This window comes from Cololabis saira, chromosome 6 (assembly GCF_033807715.1).
Source record: "Cololabis saira isolate AMF1-May2022 chromosome 6, fColSai1.1, whole genome shotgun sequence".
Lineage (NCBI taxonomy): Eukaryota > Metazoa > Chordata > Actinopteri > Beloniformes > Belonidae > Cololabis > Cololabis saira.
In genome coordinates this window covers 22544688-22567460 of record NC_084592.1, presented here as the reverse complement: position 1 = coordinate 22567460, position 22773 = coordinate 22544688, and the positions used below count along the sequence as shown (strand labels likewise).

The window sequence follows — 22773 nt, the reverse complement described above, 5'->3', positions numbered from 1 at the left end:
ATCTTCTGCTTGAAACAGAGTAATTTGACAATAGTTTGTCTGCTGCGTTCTGCACGATCTCAGTCTGGGACAACAGCAACTGGAAGTAGCAGATCTTCAGCGATAGTGAATGGACACAGCATAAGAGGCCTCCGGGCTGATATCGTGGAAGCTTTTCCCATAGAGTATTGTGATGACCTGCATTCTGGAGGCTGTCTCCTTAAGAACTCAGGGGTCTTACCAACATGACATCAGTGTTTTGTGGTAAGATGCCACTGGAGATGTGCTTGTTTTATTTCTTGCTACAGTACCATTTGCTAATTTTTCCCCACAGAAATAAGACAAAGCCTTCGGCGGGTTAAAGTCTGTGGATGTAAATTACATTAAAACCTATTTCTTGAAATATTGTGGTATTTTGCCTGCTGTAATTCCTCCTTCTTTGCGACTTGTTCCCCCATATTTTGGCATCATTTTTTTCTATCCTGCAACCTTCAACGACTCCATTGTTAGTTTTGTTTGTGGCGGGTGATTGACAGGTTATACTTGGCACATATGACGGGGATCAAGGAATATGGTAGAAATTGATGAATTTTAGGATACTGATATTAAATACGGAATATAAAACTTTTTTTATAAAAGATAAATTTCTCTTTTAATAAACTGTTTATCAATCAATCATTTATTTATTATAGTTTTGATGACAAATATTTTTCTCTTACATTTCTTTTTCTTCAGTCTGACGCAGCCCCAGGAGTATTGCTACGTACCCTCACCCTTAGGTGACATCTATTTGAGAAACACTCTACTACAATACAGAACTGTCTTCACAAATGCCATTTAAAAATAAACCGTACAAAGAAGAACCCTTACGTTAACTTTGTCCAGAGGCATCACTGACTTCTCTGGGCTCTGAGGCTTCTGGGATGGGCAACACATAAATACATGTGTATTGTGGTCAGAGGAATCAGTATTCCAGATGTTTTATGGAAGAAATGGCTGCCAAAGGATAAGGACCATCCACACTATTATCAGCAACAACTCAAAAAGGGAAGATCTTCAATGGTATGAGCTTCTAATAGTACCTTGTCAAGGATTATTTACATTTGTGTGATGGCAGCATTAATGCAGGAAATTCCATTATAATTTTAAAGCAACGTGTGTTGCCTTAAAGACCAGTTCTTTTCATGGGACATCCATAAATTTACAAATCCACATCCTGAATAAACTGCAAAGACATGAACAGGAACAGGAAGATGTTAGTACAGGTACAAGACAAGTCTCCCTTCAGTCCCAATCTGTCCACCAAGAATGTGTTGAGAGGAAGAATGGGAAATACTGTACTACTGAAGTGAAATCGACTGACATTTTTCATGGTCTTATTTCCTCAGTTTAGGAACCTAAACCAGAATGTTGCGAGAAAGAATGATAACATTAAAAAGTAATGAAAGTTTTACCATCCCACTTTTTTATTAGCATTTATTGCAAACCTAAAATCCAAAAGTGGATGTTCCGTATACTGGCAATTAATTGAAGTTGATGACAAAAAAAATAAAAAATTCCCTACGTTTGTGTTTTCTTGCTGTACTTTATTGCTCTTCCATAAACTGAAAGCTGCCAGAGCACAGGCATTACTGTCTACAGTGGAGGAAGGTTTACATCATTCTGAACTGAAGTGCTCCCATCCGAAAGAGGAGCCCCTGCTCCAAAATTGACACCTTCTAACTTCACTGAAGTATGCAGCTAACCACACAGACAAAGTAAAAAAAGTACTGGGAGGACAGATTTTTTTTCAAATGAGCCAAACATTGCGTTGTTTGGCGACAGTGACCAAGGGCATGTTTAAACTAGTTAAGATGAGGCATGCAACCCAAAAATAGGTACCAACTGTTTGATAGCTTGGTGCTAGTGTGACTTCATGATCTTTTATTGTACCAAAGCTGTGGAATAATAAAGGATTAAATATGACAATAGTTTTGGATTGTTTTTTTTTCTGTTGCATAAATTAAAGTAATAAACTTTATGGTTTAGCCTAAACTGGAACCTATCCTGGACGACATCAAGGTAGACCCTGGACAGGTCATCATTAAAACATAGGGTTAACAAATGAACTGAAAACATGCACTCCCCCACCGATATGATTATTCTGAACAGTCAGTTCAAGAATTTTCAGCTAATGCAACATTCATGCCTTTAAATCTGCAGGAATGATGATAGGCCCCCAGAAAACTAAAGTATAAACATGCAAACTGCCCATGGAAAGGCTCCACCTGAGGTTTAAACCAAGAACTCTCCTGCCATGAGGTGGCAGGGCTTAGTGAGTCAGTCATGCAGTCCTTCAAACTCATTTCATTCAGTGAATGCTGGGTGTAATTCTGACACTCATGTACCGCAGGTTGCTTTGCTGGATTTTTGCTTCCATCTGCTGTTCGAAAAGTAAACCAGATCAAGAGCAATAACTTTCTCTGTCATTGTGCAAAGAAAGTGTGAGTAACCTTGGTTGTATTTAATAAGGACATCCATCCATCTAGCAACTTCCACTTCTCTGGATTTGGGTGCTGGACCAGCGGTGTATATATATATATATACATATATATATATATATATATATATATATATATATATATATATATATATATATATATATATATATATATATATATATATATATATATATATATATATATATATATATATAAAGCATCAAAGGGAAAATTTTATGTCAAAATTTTGAAATAAATAAATAAATAAAAAGGTACCAAAAATACAAATAACCATTAAACTAATTTGTTGAAAGACACCAATTTATCTATTTATTTATTTATTTAGTTTCCTTTGACTCGTTGATCAATTGGTTAATCAAAGACAGCTGCTATTCTTGCCAGGAATTTGGGTATGAAAATCCCATATCAGTGTATAATACACACATCTAAATTATAGTTAGTGAAAAGCTTGCTCAGGACTTCTAAAAATATATGCCAGGAAGAAACACGTGCACATTATGCACACAAAAACACACACACGCACACAATGCATTGCTTATTGTAGCTGGGGTTTAAGAACGTTGGTCAGACAGTTGTAAAAAGTTGTCAAATAGTCAATTATAGTCAGCCAAATAGGACTGGAGGTTTATGTGCCAGTATTTGTGTGTGAATGCCAATGTATGCGGACAGGAAGTGGTGGTGCCTGGTTTGAGGTCAGTGGCAGGAAAGAATGGTAGCTATGCTGTTGCTGAGACAGCGACTGGTCACAGCACAAGGTTTGGGTTTCCGGACACGCTGCAGCCTGAAACCACATCCCACCGTCACCCCTTCCATCCCTCTATACCTGCTGCATCAATACACAGATAATGACACTGTTTATTCATTTCCACTTTATAGCTACTGTTGCCTTTCAGACATTTTCACTACATCCCTTTCTCTTTTTCATCTCCCCTCCACATCCCACAATAGCCAAACACCCAATTCCATAGCCACTGGTATTATATAAAATGCTTCCTTACTAAATGCTGCCCCACCCTTCTCTTTAAACATTAAACACTGCACAACAGTGTGACCACAGGAACTAGAGGGCCGTGTTTCTGTGCTGTTTACTAGCTTGAGGCCTACCGCATTCCACTCAAACAGATCTGGGTCCACAACCTATCCACAAAAATTAAGAACGGGATGAAAGGATAATACATAATAATAACTTTTCTGAACATCTGCTACAACGTGCTCGAAAGAAGCAGCAGATGAGAATATTGGGAAATCGTGCGAGGGTAGTAAATGAAAGCAAATGATGAAACATTACAAAATATAGTTCCAGTCAACCAATAAAAATCCAAATTAAAATCAAATTCTCTCCGATAAAAGTGTGTTTAAAAGGCAGATTTTGAGGAGGTTATTGACACTGCTGACCTGCTTTCCTGAGGCAGCTCCTTTTACAGTTACGGGGCTTTGACCTTGAATGCTCTGTAACCTCTGGTCTCGAGGCGTGCCTTTGAAACAAATAAAAGTTTTGAACACCACAGTCTGCGTACAATGGGACTTAAATGAGGCTTAAAGGTCAGGAAAAAAATAAAGCGAAAGGTCTAAGAGAGCCTCAAAAGTCAACTTCAGACCTATTCTAAAGCACACCAGGAAAGAGTGCGAGGACACCAATTAGATTTCTTTTGGTTTGTGTTAAGTATTGTTGCTGAGTTTCTACACTTTAAAGTACATTGAAAATTTTTGGTTGAGGCAAGGGGAGAGACCTTTGTGGTAATAAAAACAGAAAGAGATGAGAGAGGGTAAATTGGCCTGTGCCTTTAAAAGCTGGACCGGATCATGTTTTGGAAACACAATAAAAAACAGGACTGCAAGTGTTGCGTTTACTGTTCAAAACTCAGGCCATTACAGGAAATGACATGATATCCTCACAGTAAGAAAAGTCATTATCTGTATTGCTGACTTTGATATTAGCATGTCAAATATTTTAAAGGGTGAGTACAGTTACTGCTTTGTGAGTCTTACTTTGGAGACAAGATACCGGTAGATATAATCACTACCCTAATCACACCAGCAGATGTCAGCCTTGCCACAGAAACATGTCCAGGATGCAACTGCAGATGCAGGGCAGTGGGTTCAACAAGATGTGTTGAAAAGCTTGAAAACCATCAATTGAACTGCTTGAAAGTTGCATCTTTTCTTTATTTATTATTATCATCTTGAAAGATAAACCATTCATGCTCACACACCTATATAGTAACTCTGGTTACGGATCTCCTCTAGTGAACTATTTGCTTTAAAAAAGACAAGTATATCACATGAACAATTTCAGCACAGATGTAAGATCTTTTTTGGAGTATCTTTTTAAAAAGAAATCATAGTTAATCATTATTTCTTTGAAAAAGTTGAATAATCAGAATGTTTCTGGATTTGATGTAATTCTTATAATGTTACGTTATTTTCTATATGTGTATTTTTTTCTTTAAAAGGAAAAAGATAAAGGAAAAAGTTGTGCAGTGTAGTTTGAGTAAAGCCAGAGTCCTTACAAACACCAGGAAACTGGACCACATTACACCGGTCATGAAATCACTACACTGGCTTCCAGTGAGTCAAAGGATAGTTTAAAATCTTACTGCTGGTCTACAAAGACCTGAATGGTCTTGGACCAAAATACATGCTTGATCTGTTAGTTCCTATGAAGCTCCCAGACCCCTGAGGTTCATCTGGATCTGGTTTGTTGTGTGTCCCAAGAACAAGAACCAAGCAAGGTGAGGCAGCGTTCAGTTATTCTGCTCCTCACCGGTGGAACAAACTTCCTGTAGACCTGAGGTCTGCTCCAACTGTAGATCCTTTAAATCAGGCCTAAAAACATTACTGTTTACTGAAGTGTACTCCTAAATTAAATACTTACCTGCTGTACTCTACTGCCCTTGCTTGTTAACAACTTGAGCTTTTTTTAATTTTACTTCTGTTCTTATCATTGGAGCAGGAAATGAAACAAAGTACTAACATAAATCTGTTTAAAAAGAGATACAAAAAATTATTTATTAGGTATATGGAAGAGGAAATGGGTTAGCGAGGAGTGTGATAAGCAATAGGGAAAAATGGTATATTATACTTCCTTAAGATATGTTTAGATATTTATGTGGATATTTATGTAGTATATATTATATGTTGAGAGGGATAGTTATAATTATGTAATATATGTTATATATTTATTATGTATGTAGCATATATATATTTATCGGGATATGTATGTAGTTTATATAGTATATATTTATATACATTTATATGATATTTGTATTTTCTATATATTGATATAATATTTATGTAATATTTATATTTTCTATATACTTATGGATAATTATGTAGTAATAGGCATGTTTATGTAGTATTTATATTGACTATATTTATATGGATATTGTGTAGATATAATAATAACAATAATGAAAATTCATAGAGTTATAAAGGGGTAGAAACTAGGAAAAAGTGTATACTTCTTCCTACTCCTTTTTCGAACCTATGTGCATATGAAGATGTTACTGTTTATTTTTATTTTTAATATACATGTTCGAAATAAATTCATTCAAATTCATTCATCATTTTATTTCATCTTATTTCTTATTTACTGTTTAACTGTGTCTTGCTGCTTTTAATGTTGATGTAAAGCACTGTGAATTACCTTGTGTTGAACTGTGCTGCAGCTACACAATAAACTTGCCTTGCCTGGTGATGAGCGGCGCATGCGCAGAGCTGCAGCCCTCGCTCAGCTGACCAACATGGCGGCCTGTGGCAGCAGCGAAGACGTCGCCGTGATTGGCAACACCGACATCACTTCAGCGGAATCGGAGAACAACCTCATAAACACGGTCGTTCTTCAAGTTCTTTATAACATACGTTTTTGACGTTTAAATCCATCGTTTCCTGTCGATAATGCATTCCGACTGCGGCGTGAGTTAGCTAGATAAGTGTCAAGCCTGAATTATGGTTCCGCGTTAAATCGACGGCGTAGTGTGCGCGTCGCCGCGTACCCTACGCCGTAGGCTCTGCGTTGGAGTAACGCGGAACCATAAATCAGCCTTTAGCAATGGAGACTTTCCACAATTTTTTTTCTCCATTAAGAAAAAGTATATAAGTGGTTGCATTTTTATGGAGTGTTAATTTGCTTTAGTGATATTTTCAACCACCACCTCTGCACTTAAAAGTCAAGAGTTACAAAATAAGCCTTCGCTCGCGGTTTCCCAAACTTTGTAAAGAATGTTGCTGCTTTTCCTGCGTTTACTTTCACCAAGTGTCATCCACATCTTTGCGTTTTATCTTCAGCCGTGATTAATGGAGCATCTTAAAGCAAAAAAATACGTAATTCTGGGTTGTACTGCAACACATTTGTTTGTACTTTGTAAATGTGTTTCTCGTGACGTGACACGCCTTTGATCACGCTCTGCACCTTTAACATTTACACAAGACCAATAGTTTTTCATTTCCCCTAAGGCAAGGCAAGGCAAATTTATTTATATAGCACAATTCAACACAAGGTAATTCAAAGTGCTTTACATTGACATTAAAAGCGGCAAGACATAATTAGACAGTACATAATTAGACAGTAAATAACAAATAAGATTGAATAAGATGATAAGAAAAGAAGTAAAATAATAAAGAGCACAAGTTGTTAAAAGTAAGGGCAGTAGAATACAGCAGATACGTTTAATTTAGGGGTACGCTTGAGTAAACAGTAATGTTTTTAACCCTGATTTAAAGGAGCTGACAGTTGGAGCAGACCTCAGGTCTACAGGAAGTTTGTTCCACCGGTGAGGAGCAGAATAACTGAACGCTGCCTCACCTTGCTTGGTTCTGGTTCTTGGGACAGACAACAAACCAGATCCAGATGAACCTCAGGGGTCTGGGAGCTTCATAGGAACTAACAGATCAACCATGTATTTTGGTCCAAGACCATTCAGGTCTTTGTAGACCAGCAGTAAGATTTTAAACTCTATCCTTTGACTCACTGGAAGCCAGTGTAGTGATTTCATGACCGGTGTAATGTGGTCCAGTTTCCAGGTGTTTGTAAGGACTCTGGCGGCAGCGTTCTGGATCAGCTGCAGCTGCCTGATAGATTTCTTGTTAAGGCCTGTAAAGATGCCATTGCAATAATCCAACCTACTGAAAATGAATGCATGAATAAGTTTTTCCATGTCTTGTTTACACAGAATCCTAATGCTCTTAATCATTTTTTCTTCATTTCTTCATTTCTTCTTCTTCTGGTATGTAGATGGTGGAAAGAGGCACAGCTCTGTTGAGAAAAATGGAGATAAGTGTGGCAGAAGCAGAGAAGAGGACCGGGAAGAACACGGTTAACATGCAGGAAACCTACACCGTCTACCTCATAGAAGTGCGGTAAGTGGTAAACTGGAGTCTCAGCTGACATGCAATCACTTTATTGCATATGCAGTTTTCTGATACTGCAGTAGCAGTACATGCATGCATCTTAAAGGGAAAGTTCGTTTTTTTACAACCTGGACCTTATTTCTGGCATTTTTTATGGTCGTATACTCACCCAGAAAAGTTTGGTGTCATTTGGAGTCCTTCGGAAGATATTAGGGGTTTTTTTTGCGAGTCGCTTCTCCATATAACGGTAGTGAATGGGGCACAGCGGGACACAGACGATGCAGCGTCTAAATAACACATGATTGCCGCAAAACTCTTCATTTATTTTATGAATCACTAGATCTGCTTCCAGGACCTGTTGTCTTCATCCGGGGCTGTGTGTGTAACAAATAAATCAGTTTGTAAACAAGACCTCTGACCTGCATGACGTCATCTCTGTGCGCGCACTCTGTCCTCCGTTCAGTGAGCTCTTCAGCCGTATACTCTGGCTCAAAACGGTAAGGACGTCCATCATATTCAAAGTCGTCGTCCACAACCTCAGAATTTGACAAATATTCAGACATGTTTCAAATAACTAACAGTAAACTAACAGTAGCGAACTCCAGCTGTACACGGAGCTGTGTCTGCGATGCAGAGGTCTTGTTTACAAACTGATTTATTTGTTACACACACAGCCCCGGATGTAGACAACAGGTCCTGGAAACAGATCTAGTGATTCATAAAAGAAATGAACGAGTTTCGCGGCAATCATGTGTTATTTAGACGCTGCATCGTCTGTGTCCCGCTGTGCCCCGTTCACTACCGTTATACGGAGAAGCGGCTCGCAAAAAACCCCCAAATATCTTCCGAAGGACTCCAAATGACACCAAACTTGCCTGGGTGAGTATACGACCTTAAAAAATGCCAGAAATGAGGTCCAGGTTGTAAAAAAACGAACTTTCCCTTTAATACAGCACTGCTGCAAGCTTGCAGATCAGCTGGGGGTGTTTGAGTAGTAGGACCACTTAGATCTATAGATGCTAATGAATGAATGAATGAATGATTGAATTTTTTATTATTTTTTTATTTAACCTTTATTGAACCAGGTAGTAGCCCATTGAGATCAAGGATCTCTTTCACAAGGGTGACCTGGCCAAAAGGCAGCAGCGCACGTCAAAACAAATAAAATCACAAGGTTAAAAGACAGAATACAAAACAATAACAGAGGAACAACGTAGCAATAAAATGATAAAACCACGTCTTATAAAGTGCAGATGCATAGGAGGTCACAGCCAGTTAACAGTAGGTAATCACATCAATCATATAAAGTGCAGATGTTGAGGAAGACATAACTACAATCAGGTACAGAGACACTGTCCAATGCTTTCACGCTCTAGGTCCTTCAAGATCGAACCAAAGTCATTGAAGGATATCAGGTCCGTCAGTTTAAAGTCTTTCTGAATGAAGTTTATTCAATCATGATAACACAAAACACCAAAAAAACATTGTGCACAGCATTGACATTTCACACAAAACCAATAATCATGCGTTGAACAATGACTGAAAAGGCATAGGCAGAAGCAAACTGCTTATAAAAGCCTATCCTATATTACCAACTTTATTTTTTTTGGCTACCAACCTCCAGAAAACCAAGGAGACAATAGAAAAGTGAAGAAACAACAAAAGGCAAAGAAACAACAGAAAAGCAAAGAAACATTAACAGATAGTCAATCACACTTATAAGCTTATAGCTTATAGCTTTACAAACCATTTTCTTAAAAACCAAAAGAGAATGACATGTTTTTAAATTTATGTTGGCATCATTCTTTTGTTCTCCTGTTGCTGTTAGTATTTAATGCATTTTATTGCTCAGTCTTGATCTGTCCTAATTATTGCATTTCTTTTTACACTTACATTATTTGATAATGTATGAAACAGAAAGTATATCAGTCAGGAAAAACAGTCACATGTCATACAAACAAAAGTTAACCTGGTTAAAATAAATTAGGCCGGCATTTCCATTCTAAATTGGTGTATTGAATTAACATAGTATTGTTATTTTGACAACTTAATATAACTATATGCAAAGATTTGGTATGTGCCAAAATATAGTGGATCATTCATAATATTGTCAGCCCATATATTTCTGGTATATATTAAGACTCTATGACTATGACTTGCAGTTCAGTTTAATGTATTCAGTTATCAAACAACGAAAGAGCAGCAAAACAAAGACAAACTGACAGGGTGTAGGTTGAAGCGTTGCTTATACTGAACCTACCCTTGTAACCTACCATGAGCCCGTCAAGTCAAAGGAAAGTATCAAAGGAAATTTACTGCATCTCATTGCTACAATTAAAATGAAACAAAACAAATACCAGTTCTTGTGAAAATAAAAAAACATTGCATCTCAGCTTCTCCATACTAATTGATGGGCTGATTGAGTTGAGTCTTTAGAGTCAACAACAGTTTGCAAACAATATATCTGTACATGTATTGTAAAAAGCTGTGACTGCAAACACTGACTGATTTTATACCCGTTATTTTTTGTGAATGTATACTCACCCGGTAATACTTTTAAGGAAAGAATCCTGTCTACATTTTCCTCTTTTCTTGTGGCACAAGTTGCTTGAAGCAAGATCAATATTGCAAATGGCTTAGGGTTTCTTAAAAATGTGGAAAAATCATGTTTATTCCTATTCTTCTGTGTGAAGGCCAGTTGAATCTGTGCCCGAAGGAGGTACGCCAGCTGCACCTGACACTTTGTGGAGACGCTATAGTGAGTTTGAGCTGCTCAGAACTTACCTCCTGGTCACCTACCCCTATTTCATCATCCCCCCACTGCCAGAGAAAAGGGTGAGAGACGCAGAAGTGACGAAACTTAGTCATAAACAAAATTCATTTCATGCACGTTGATGAATATAACTGTTTGCTTTTTGCTTCTACCGTTCAGTAAATGATGATGATGCCTTGTTTTTTCTAGGCTGAGTTTGTTTGGCATAAGCTTTCAGCGGACAACCTCGACCCAGATTTTGTTGAACGACGGAGAGTTGGTCTAGAAAACTTCCTGTTGCGTGTTGCCTCACATCCTGTCCTTTCCAATGACAAAATCTTCCTTCTCTTTCTCACAGAGGTTAGTAACTTAACGTCTAGCTTTTAATGTCACTTTGGAGTCAGTTACAATACATTAAACATGCACAATTTAACTGTAGTGTAACTAAGATTTTGAAACTAATATTATCCCAAATGCTGCTCTCGGATTCAGATAAAGAGAAAGAAATGTAAAGCAAAGATTCCCATATAAAGGTACTGTATAGTACTATGCCATGTCAGTATAGATTGTGAACTGTATTTCTTAAGCTCCCTGCAGTAACCACCCAGTAATCCTAGACATTTATGGCACTTTTCCACTTGTACCTACTCGGCTCTACTCATCTCAGCTTGGCTCGATTCAACTCGGACTGGTTTTTTTTCCCATAACAATTCAGCACCTGGAGCAGAAGTAGGAGTGAAGCTGCTGTGACGTATTTCATTGTGTGGTCTAAACGAAGAAGACAACAACTCCAAAGATGTAGAACATAGGGGAGACGATATATGGGCTGCTGGGTCTGTGACTTGTGTTCGAAATCAAGTTGAAAAAAATGAGAGTGAGAGAATCTTCAAGCGGCGACTCTTTTTAATTTTTTTTAGTTCGTCTCAGCGCTGCTGAAAAGTCTGGTAGCCGCGAGCAGATATGAAATGATAGAGCTCCTGGTAGATCTTTTTGTTCCTTATTGCCCGTCTAGATCCCTTTTTAATATTCTCCTCAGCCACCAGGTTTATGAACATCTGCGCCTCAGAGTTGGATCACGAAACAGACATTTGCGATGCCATTGCTGGTCGAATAAAATTAACAAGAAGCCGTCGTCAGAGTCGCTCTTTTGCTGATGTCACATCCTGACTCAGACGTCTGACTCCCAACCCCCTGACCAATCGGTGGCATGCAGACGTCAGATACAGCCCGATTCAGCCCGCTTAGAACCTCGGCAGAGTAGAAACAGAAAAAGTATCTACTCAGCACGGGTAGATCCCTAGTGGGAAAGTGCCAAACCGAGTGGAGGCGAGCGGAGCCGGGCTGAGTAGGTACTAGTGGAAAAGTGCCATTAGAAACCCAGTAGTTTCTGCTGCAGAACCCTTACATGCACCTAAACTAACTACCGTAACTCTTTATCTGTTAATGTGGATATAGAATTTATTGCGCTCGTAGTTAAATTTTGCCAAATTTAAATGAGCTTTTTCATCATATCCTGTCAGAAAAGACTGAGTTAGTTTAGTCTCCCTGTGTTTAGTTGTAGTATAATAGTCTTCTTGAAGACTTCATGTTGCCACATTCTGGTTGATGTCCTTGTCTGTCTTGTGTCCAATAAATGTCCTCAGGAGAAAGGCTGGAGGGAAGCCGTTTTGGAGACAGGTTTCCAAGACAAGGTACAGTTAGTTGTGCATGATTACTTTCACAGATGACTGTCTGTCTTACAAAAGTCTTTTAAATTCCTCACCCTCAGTTTCTTGAATGCGACTTCTGTTGACAACAAAAGCTGTTTCAGCATCGCTTGATCTAATCAGCTCTTAATTGTATAAAAGTATATTTTCACTGATTTTCCAGAATACCACAATAAAATTTATGTTCTGTTTTTACCAGGTGGATTCCAGACTTAAGTCTTTGAATGCCACATTCAGAGTCAAAAACCCTGACCAGTAGGTTCAAACACCGGTTCTTTTTTAAATGTCCCACACAAATTTAAAACTATAAATGTGAATCAAAAATAATCATGAAGACTAACACAAGTCATTATATGATAATACTTTGTGGCTATTTTGTAACCGGATGTTTGAAAATTACTCATCTTAGTTAACACATGCTGAAAATGAAAACTAGTGTCAGAAAACTGGTTCAGAAAATAACATAGAAATGTTTTGTTCTTCAGGCGTTTCATAGCACTGAAAAACTACAGTGATGAGTTGAACACCGTCATCTCTCAGCTACTCAGGGTGAGAGCGGTAAGTTTCGGTATATGCAAACACACACTTATTCATGCGTGCCATATAAATTTGACACAGGCTTTGTTTTTGTTCATGTTTTATTTGTTAACCAAATTGGCTAAGGCTACTTTTAAAAAGTCCATTGACTTCCACGCCCTTATCAACTGTGAAAAATAAAAAAGGACAATGAATCCTTTAGTTTGCCTAGTTTTTTTTATTCACCAGCTTATTCATATATTCTTTTGGCTTTCCGTAACAAAGGCATAAAGGCTCACCATCACCCACGAGTATTAATATGGGGAAACACTCGAAGGCTTTTAACAGTAATACAAACATGCTTCAGTTCACATGAAGTATATTAAATGAGGAACTGAAAACAAGGGAACCTGGCGTCAAAAAAACAACAAAATACTTATTGGCTGTTTTAATTGCTATTTTTACAGCGAGTTGCTGACAGACTTTATGGTGTTTACAAGGTCCATGGTAACTACGGCCGAGTTTTCAGGTAAGACTCTTGTAGTATCATTTTTCACAATTATTAGGTGATAGCATTACTCCATGTTTAAAAACTTAAACAAACAACATAAGTCATTTAAATGTGTGTGTATGTATGTATGTGTAAATATATATATATATATATATATATATATATATATATATATATATATATATATATATATATATATATATATATAATTTACTGTATCCATCTAGAATTGATCTGCATGGTTGCAGATTACATGAATTACCCAGATCATTGTATCGTTATCATGATGGACTTGCGTAAGATCCATTTTGCATGAAGATACCAGCTTTTGTCTTAACCCTTTTATTTATTTTTTATGTCTCTTTCTTAATGCTTTATTTAAAAAAACAAAACAAGAAAGCAAAAATGATCTGATATTAGGATGTGCTTTTGTTGTTTTTTTTTTTTTGCCATTTGTATACATCTGAAAAGGTAAGGTTGTCCTGTATTTGCTTTGGAGATTTTCAAACACCAAGACTTTAATTCCCACCAGCTGGTGGTGCAGTGCCAGGAAACCTGAATGTGCAGATTACAAGTGGCGCTTTCAGCATTACATAACAGTTTCAGGGGGGTTGAGAAATTGAGAATGACAGTGAGGGTCCCAAAGAAAGTGACTGAACAGCAGGTTGATTGAGGAAATAAATGAAGAGTGGAGGCTAACTTTAATATAATGGTGATAAATGCTGCAGAGTTGTCAAACATCTGCCGTGCAGCGATAAAGGTATGGTCTCAGACTATGTAATGTGTGGAGATGGTGACTGCAAAAAGACCACCTGTGAAATACAGACAGTGCAAGAAAACATCTGCTTCTGTAAAGTCAACTGGAGGGGTTTGAATTGGTGGTTGAAAAACAAAACAAGAAATGAAAGACTGGCCATATCTTAAGCCATTACTCACCTGAACGCTTTGGAAATCAGCAGAGAGTTGAACTCACCTGCCAGCGACTTTAAAGCCAGGCCTCAGCAGCTACAGACAAATGTTGTGGCATAACAGCCTGCATTTGTGGTGTGGGACAAACCTTGTAAGTGCTTTTAAGACTTTCTAAGTTAGGGACTAACAAGCGGCTGCATTTCAAAAGTTTTTAGTGCACGTAGAGACTGTCTTAAGCAGGGTACACACATAAAGATTATTGGGCTGTTTTTGTCCTGATTTTTCCCTTCCCGACCAACTCCTGATTATTTTAAATCTTATCAGATTATCCTGTGGTCTGAGGTGCGTTAAGACTGAATTTGTCCCGATAATCGGCTCAGAAACAGGTTTGGGCTGACAATCGCAAGTATTGAACTTGTTCAACGTTCCAACAAAAAGTCTTAATGTGTGTGTGGGGGAACCCGAAAATGTTGTGACGTGGAACAGAATGTAGTCAATCGAGAGCAAGCGAGCTAGTGAACGTGACAACAACTCACCTCGAGCTCGCTCAGTGGACTATTCGGTCCGTGTTAATGCCATTTTCAGGATTTTTTCCGTGGTCTTTTTTTATTTCAGGATTTTTCCGAACACAACAGTCCCAAGACCACCATCATTTCTTCGTCTTGTCTATCTTCTTCCGTGGTGTTGTGTTTTCTGGTTGCTATGGCTGTTGCTATGTTTCGTTTGTCTTAAATTGCATTTGATCACTCAAGATTTCTGGCTAGGAGGCCGAGAATCTTGACGAGTTGCAGCACAGAATCGTTGCATATGTGGTGTGCTGTACTGAGATTATTGGAGTTCATCAATTTATCACAAACAGTGCGATAAATACTACAAAGAAATGTTTTATCTTTACGTGTGGGGTCTCTACAGAGAAAGAAATCTCTTCTGATGTAATAAAAAAAAAAAAAAAAAAGTAAATCTAAAAATCCTTGTGTTTTACTCAAAACTTCCCTCGGGTTTTGAAGAGAAGTAGCTATCTCTTTATCAATAAGTCATTAAGCTATGTTTAAAAAAACAACACTCAGACCTGTATCAAAAAAGAAAAAAAAAGCCCTTTCACAAGATGAGACAAGATTTAGTACTAAAACAAAATAAAAATCATTGATTATAAATAAGATAATTCACCATAATGTATCTGAAATATTGTCAAAAAACTAACTTTTAGGTTGTACTGTCTGAGAAGAGATTACTTTTTAAGTCAAGTTTAACAAATGCCTCAATGTTGACATTTCCAGTGAATGGAGCGTTATAGAAAAAGAGATGGGAGATGGACTGCAGAGTGCCGGCCACCACATGGACACGTAAGTACCAGACTACAGATATTCCCTTAGTGTTGTACTTCGCCTCAGCTGCCTAATAAGTATGATTTGGGGTTCATGTGTCTAGGTATGCTGCCTCAATAGATGACATTCTGGAAGAAGAAGAACATTATGCAGACCAACTGAAAGAATATCTCTTCTACACTGAGGCTGTGAGGTAAACGGCTAAAAGGGAAAAGTCATCAAATGCCAGATTCTGTGGTCTTGCCACTGCACAGAAACACATGAATGTTTGCTCTGAAGCAAGGGAGTAAAACATTTTTTTGTATATTTCTGAGCAGAGAATGTTTAATATCGCCATAAACAGTTTGCTTTAGAATACCCACATCTGGAAAAAAGCTAAATGGAAAACATAAATCCACAAACAGACCAGAACCCCGCTGACCCAAGTTCCTAACTGTCACCATAAGCAAAATAAAAAGCACATCTCAGCAGCCTTTTTAACCCTTGGACTTGCGCAATAATTTAAGATGCAACCGGTAATACTCTAACCCCACTCACTCCGTCAAGGCGTTTCAATCCACGCTTATTTAAACTGGATTGAGCTTATTTGATTGGACTTTTACAACATATTGATTCCTTTCATTTTTAGATTTGACATTGTAGATTTTCTAGTGTATTTGGGACACAAGCCCCTCTGTAGGGGGGTAGATGTGCTTGTGTATTTGGGACTACTGTCCTGATGGTTTGTCCAGGTTTCAGCTTTCAGACAAATGACCTCTAATTTGCCTGAGAGAATACTTTGGTGTACGTAGGAGTTAATGGTTACTGTTGAACTTGTGACTGGCAGGTCCTCACAGCCTTTCCACTGTAAATCAAACACAAATCATAACTCCTTCACCACTGTGCTTGACAGTTGGGAATGAAGTCTTTGTGCTGATATCTTGGGTCTGATTTCTGCCGAATGTGCCACTGTGTATTTTGGCCAAACCTTTGCACTTTTCATTCAGTCTTAGTGCAATGGGAAGATCGTGAACCTTTCTGAGCAGTGCATGGTCTGATGTACATCCCTGGGAAGACTGACGGCAGTCTTGAATGTTTCTTACTTGTAAATAATCTTTTTCACGGTAAAATTATGGACTCTAAAGCCATTTCCATACAATTTCGATTTTAAACATTACCAGATGATGAGGATGAAAATAGATGTCTTTTAGTTCTGAGTTCTACTATCATTCGTCCATGGCATTATGTTAACACGCCTAACTGCTCCATGACATCAAACCGTCCAAGCGTTTGCTCTGGTAGAATTGGCCACACTTGCTGATGATTATTTAATCAAGTACATTTGATTTATTGCACCCAGCCGCTACTTCCACACGCTACTTCCACATCTGGTTTAATGTTTGTTAATAAATAATCACAAGGCATAATGTTCAATGGGTTGTTAATTTGAATTTATAGTGACCTAATTTTCAGCTCTGGTTATGACCACATGTATGTTTCTTTGTATATTTGTTTATGCTGGGATTTATAAAACCTTAAGAAGTTAAACAGGGTTTACTTTGTTTTCACATTTGTAATAAATATTACTTCATCTACGGGTGCTTGCAGGCATGTTATGTTTACTCCTTATATGCAGCGCTCATTCTAATATGTTGTAAAAGTGTTGTGTGTCATCACAGACAAATCTAATTATGTTTAAAAAGAAACCTATATAAGATATTGGTGCGGTTCAGTCTTGGTATAAGGTCAGTACAACAAAATATAACTTCTTTTTTTTTCTCCATTGTACCATTACTCATTTAACTCAAATGAAGCCAGAAAGTGGGGGGTCATATGGTCGGTCGTAATTACCTCCATGATTTACTCCTTTGAACGTTCAACCTTTCCAGCAAAAAAGTTGAAGCAGTTGTTTTTTATGAATTAATCAGACTCTTACTTCACTGTGAAGGAATTTTGGTCCATTCTTCCGAACAACATTGATTCTGTGCTTCAGCCGGTTGAGGTTTTTAGGCATTCACTTATCTTAAGGTTCTCTCAAGGTCCACGAAACTGCACTCGGGTGTAGGACCAAACTTTGACTCACCATTCAAAACCAATGCTTTCATTTTTCTGCCACTCTGTTGTTGATTTGCTGGTGTGATTTGAGTTATTGTGCTTTTGCATGGCCCAGATTCAGCCAAGATTTAGCTGCAATACAGATGGCTTCACATTTGCCTCTAAAGTACTCTGGAATACAAAGGAGGTCATGATCCACTTGATGACTACAGTATTGCAAAACGATCCCAAATGATCACCTATCCACTGGTTTGCTTGACGGTCGGTGGGTATGAGACGTTGATGCTGAAATGCTCTGATTTTCTGCAAACGGCGCTGAGCATTGAAGACAAACATCTCCACTTTGGTCTTATCAGCCTAGAGGTTGTTGTTCCAGAAGGCTTGTGGTTTGTTCAGGTGCAGTTTTGCTAACATCGCCCAGTCTGACCTTGGAGTAAAACTGCTGAGATGTTGACTCCTTGGAGGACTGGCTTAATTTTTGTCAAATAAATGATGTTGTAGGGTAAAAAAAAACTGAAGTTTGTTCAGCCGAGGTTGCATTTATGTAATTCTCAGACCCACTGCAATCAGAAGATTTTTATTTAGTAAAATCGTAGGATTGAAAGAGGGGATACCAACTTTTACACATGATTTAATAATGTCTTTTTAATTGTCTTTTTGTTTGTATGTTTGTCACTTTGTCCGTGTATGAAGGTCAGTGTGCAGGAAACATGAATTGATCCAGTATGAGTTGGAGACGGCGTCGCAGGACCTCACTTATAAGAAACAACAGAAAGAAGAGTTGGCAACTGGGGTAACACACCCTCACACAGCTTTTTTTATTTATATTATTATATATATGTGTGTGTATGTATGTATGTATGTATGTATGTATGTATGTATATATATATATATATATATATATGAAATAAATTACAATATTAAGGTCTCATATCCAGATCAAAAAATATTATTTTTTTTACCTTTGTAAAATGTCCAGCATGTCGTTTTGTTGCTGGCAGCCCAGAAGATCCCTCAGTGCACATACTGTTGTATAAGTCGCCAGATACAAAGGTGTCTCTGTTTATTAATATATATACTGCAAGGAAAAACAAACGCATCCAAATTTCCAAACTGAACAGAAACTTGTTTCCAAGATGCACCTTTGCCCTCGAGGTTTTGTTTCAACCACAAAGTTATGTCACACAGTTCAAGGAGTTCAAAACCACACAGTGTCAACTGTTTTTTTTTTTTTCCTCTCCAATTTGCCTTCTTTGCCTGGACTTACATCTATCGACTTTTTATTTCTTTAACGAGGTTGATGTTTGAGCTTGCTGAGCTTTACTGGGTGCGATGACAAACCAACATTACTCGGCACAAGCTTCCGAAAATAATGCCTTTGTTGTTCTGACTGAATGCATCATTTAGCCAAAAACACAAATGTCACACACCACCATTTTAAGTTTAATGTAAAGACTGAGCATTGCAGACATGCAGTGTAGTATTCCGATCAATATAAGAAAACTTGTTTTCCCATTTGAGTTGATCAAGTCATAATTTAATGTCTTTTTTTTTTTTTCCTGTGTGTCTGTGTTTGAGTTTAGACGGTACGAATATTTTCTCTGAAGGGAATGACCAGTAAATTGTTTGGCCAAGAGAGTCCTGAACAGAGGGAGAGCAGGATAGCAGCCCTGGAAGAGAGTATCCTGGAGGGAGAGGAAGCGCTCAAGGAGAAGAACGCCGAGTCCCGGTACGTCCAACACCAGATCATCAACCGTCCACTTTGTCTGTCCTTTAAAGCCCCTCACTCTCTGTACTTCGAAATGAAAATACACTACATAATCTGACAAATTAACAGTTTCAACCAACTAATTCAAAAAAGAGAAACATAACTTAATGTATTCACATTTAAGTAAGTTCTTAGTCAGTCAGGTGCAGTCTTCAAGTCAAGCAACGTGATAGATATTATTCAAGCAAAAGCCACATCTGTAATATGCAAAAAAAAAAAAGAAAGTAGGACATGAATAAATAAGGAGTTTGCCAAGTGAAGCTTTGATTTTGGTTTTGTCTTCCAGCGTGCAGTCTGTTTGCTCTCCTGTCTTATCTGTTCCACGTCAAAATATGTGTTTGTGTGTCTTTAGGGAGTTCATCCGAACAGCATGGGACGACATAGAACGTTTTAAGGAGCAGAAAGATAAAGATTTACGTGAAGCACTAATCAGCTATGCCATCATGCAGATCAGCATGTGTAAGAAGGTATGCCTTTGCTTCTATTCAAGTTCTGGCTCTTATCTCTTTATATAAAACCTCATACTTTGGATGGTTAGTATAACTCACATGCTCTTCCTCGTGTTTAATGTTCCAGGGAATTCAGGTGTGGTCCAATGCCAAGGAGTGCTTCAACAAAATGTGAGCCACTTCTCTCTCCAGTCACTTTGCACCAAACCAGGAGTCTCTCAGATTGTTCAGACTGGGACCAGCTGCAGTGTCGTGGGGATGAGTCAGCGGCCGAATACTGCGTCTACTTTGCCTGCAATTTTACAAATAATTCTATCAGTTTTCCTCTGTCTTTTCTTTCTCACTCACTCTCTCTCTCACACACACACACACACACACATTTATTTGGAAACAGTAAGACTACTTAAAAGCATTCTTAAATGAATTTAACATCTTTTAAATTCAAGTGTCTTAACGCGAGCACTACCTTTCAGTTGATCTGAGCTCCATCCAGCAGATGGTTCAAAGTTGAAGCTTTTGTCCCGAGTTGCACAGTTGAGGGCGTGCTCAAGCAGAAACTCGAGTACAAGCAATGCACCGTTTCAACTTCAGCGTCTTTCACTTAGTTTTTTTTCATCTTGAATAGAAATACTTCACAACAATTTGCTTCTTAAAATCTTGCACCTGACGCTGCACATTCATGTCACGTGTTTTATGGTTTGTATCGGGTTATGTTTGGATTACGTTGTCTCTTCGCTGAATTTAAAATCTGCATTGGCATCTTGAAGCTCGAAGATTTTGTTTGACTCCCTTGAACCTCCTAAAAATAGAAGAACAGTGTTTTTAACTTAATAAGCAGAAGTGAGAGAGTTTACGTGCTGTCTGCCTCAGAGAATAAGCTCAGTCACATTAAGCAACCCTTTCACATTTACTTCAGTCTTTTTTTTTTTCTGAAGTTGTCTTGATTGATTGAAAATTGACCAAGATTCTGATGACCAAATGCTTTGAAGGTATAGATCACAGGAGTACAACACAGGGCTCTTAAACTTGAAGTGTGTAAGATAATTGATATTGACTTTACTTTCTTTACCTGTTTACATATTTGCATACCTCTTTGTTCCACAAAGAACATCCAATGTTGTTAGAAGCCACACACATGCAGATCAATGGTTAAGACTTTACTTTGCCATCAGGATGTACGGCTTTGATAAGAATTCGTTTTTGTACAAGAACAGCCAAAAAAAGATAACTCGCCAACCTTCTCCACCCATTGTGAATGTGCCTCATCACTTTTTCTAACAGCTTTATGGAAAGTTGTGACCAAAATGTGGAAACTTCAACATTTGATTCCCACTATTTCACATTTTATGCAATAGACGAACACAACACAACAACATTTGGCATCCTTCGTATCAATCTGAGGGAAAATCCGACGCCAAATAGATCTGACATCTGAATGTTGTGCTGAGATCAGCAAATCCTACATGTTTTTTTTCTTCTTTCCTTCCAGATTTGACATTTTACTAAATGATCTCAAAGAGCCTTTGTGTTTGTGTTTTGTAGAAAATGTGTCAAATGTTATTATTGTGCTGAACTCTAATAAATTTCCTTTTGAATCATGATGCTGCATTTTTTTTTTTTTTTTTTTTTACACCAAATATTGCTTTTGTGCAGATGAGTTCAAGCTTGAAAAAACATGATGAAATGTGGCTGCTGGTTTCACTTTATTTTATTACCTTTTATTTTTCATCATTTTGTGTTCATGGATAGAGGTTCAAAAACCCTTAACTTAAAAACTCTGAATATATATATCTCAGTATTAATTTAAATTAAACACTAATGCCGGCCAGAGCCCAGCTTTTTCTCTTATTTTGCCTTTTTCCACAAAACGTCTGGTAAGAAGAAAATCATGCGTTTGTATTGTGTATTCACTCCATGGTGCTGCAACACAACATTATTCCTCCATTATGAAGATCTACATGGATAAACTATAAAGAGTACAACAGCAAGATGTGTTGAGCATGACAACCATAAATGGGTGATTGATTGTAATAAAGTGTTTTTGGCCTTAAAAGGTTAAAACTAATATCTATGATCCAGTTATGAAAAGCTAGATTCATGCACACTTTCCTTTTTCAGTACAAAATATTTTAACTGAACTTTATTGCCGATTTAAAGATCGATATACAGGGTATGGTATCTTGGGATGTGAAAAGTACTGAATATTCAAAGAAGGGTGAGCTCTAGCATTCAGAAAAAAGTTAAAAAATATAACACACAATTTGTCGCAGAGAATGTGAACTAAACCTGCGAAACTGGATCGTATGAATGTATCCAGCCCTGACGTTTCAAGTTTACTGGAACTTGAACGCCTCTTACAGCGGAAATTAGTTGCAGGTGCCAACTTTGAAAATACGAGTTGTTGGCGCCACCTGCCGGCCGAGGTAGGTCTATACACGTTTCAGTTTGACAAAGACCTCAAAAAACAGTCTGGGGAAAAAAAATATATATATATATATTTACTGAGAGGCTGAGCATGAGGTAATGTGGTTTTCATGAATAGAAACATCATATTAATTTGACATTAAAACAAACCAGGTCCACAAATGTAAAAGGCCAGTAATTCTCCACTCTCCTCTGAAACTTGAAGTTCTCATAAATCCATGTATAATACAGGCTTGTGAGGCTGAAGGGAAGCCACATCACCCAAACAATTTTGATTTATTTTTTTTACAAGTGTACTATGGTCTACTTCAGGTATGTCAGTGTTAACAATCCCGAATCCCTAATATTAATACATTTTAAGTTGCCTAGGCGCTTGAGTATAGCCTCAAATTAAAATGATGACTTAATGATTAAATCACAAAACGGGTTTCAAATGGGATCCTTTGCGGATTCCCTGTAGAATTTGACATGGTTGATATTACTGAGCATAAAATTCAAATGTCTCCCAACAGTGACTTACAAAGACTGGCTGCTGTTGATCAAGTGTGAA

The 22773-nt window shown here is 37.8% G+C and overlaps 1 protein-coding gene across 1 annotated transcript; it reads left to right on the top strand.

Moving 5' to 3' along the window:
- Window positions 1-6183: 6183 nt before the first annotated feature.
- Window positions 6184-21400, top strand: snx4 (sorting nexin 4). Its single transcript, XM_061723699.1, has 14 exons — window positions 6184-6313; window positions 7714-7838; window positions 10523-10664; window positions 10792-10941; window positions 12225-12272; window positions 12487-12542; window positions 12773-12845; window positions 13271-13332; window positions 15501-15566; window positions 15652-15741; window positions 18276-18375; window positions 19166-19311; window positions 19703-19817; window positions 19927-21400. The coding sequence occupies exons 1-14, from the start codon at window positions 6188-6190 to the stop codon at window positions 19972-19974; spliced, it is 1347 nt and encodes a 448-aa protein (XP_061579683.1). The 5' UTR covers window positions 6184-6187; the 3' UTR covers window positions 19975-21400.
- The last annotated feature ends 1373 nt before the right edge of the window (window positions 21401-22773 follow it).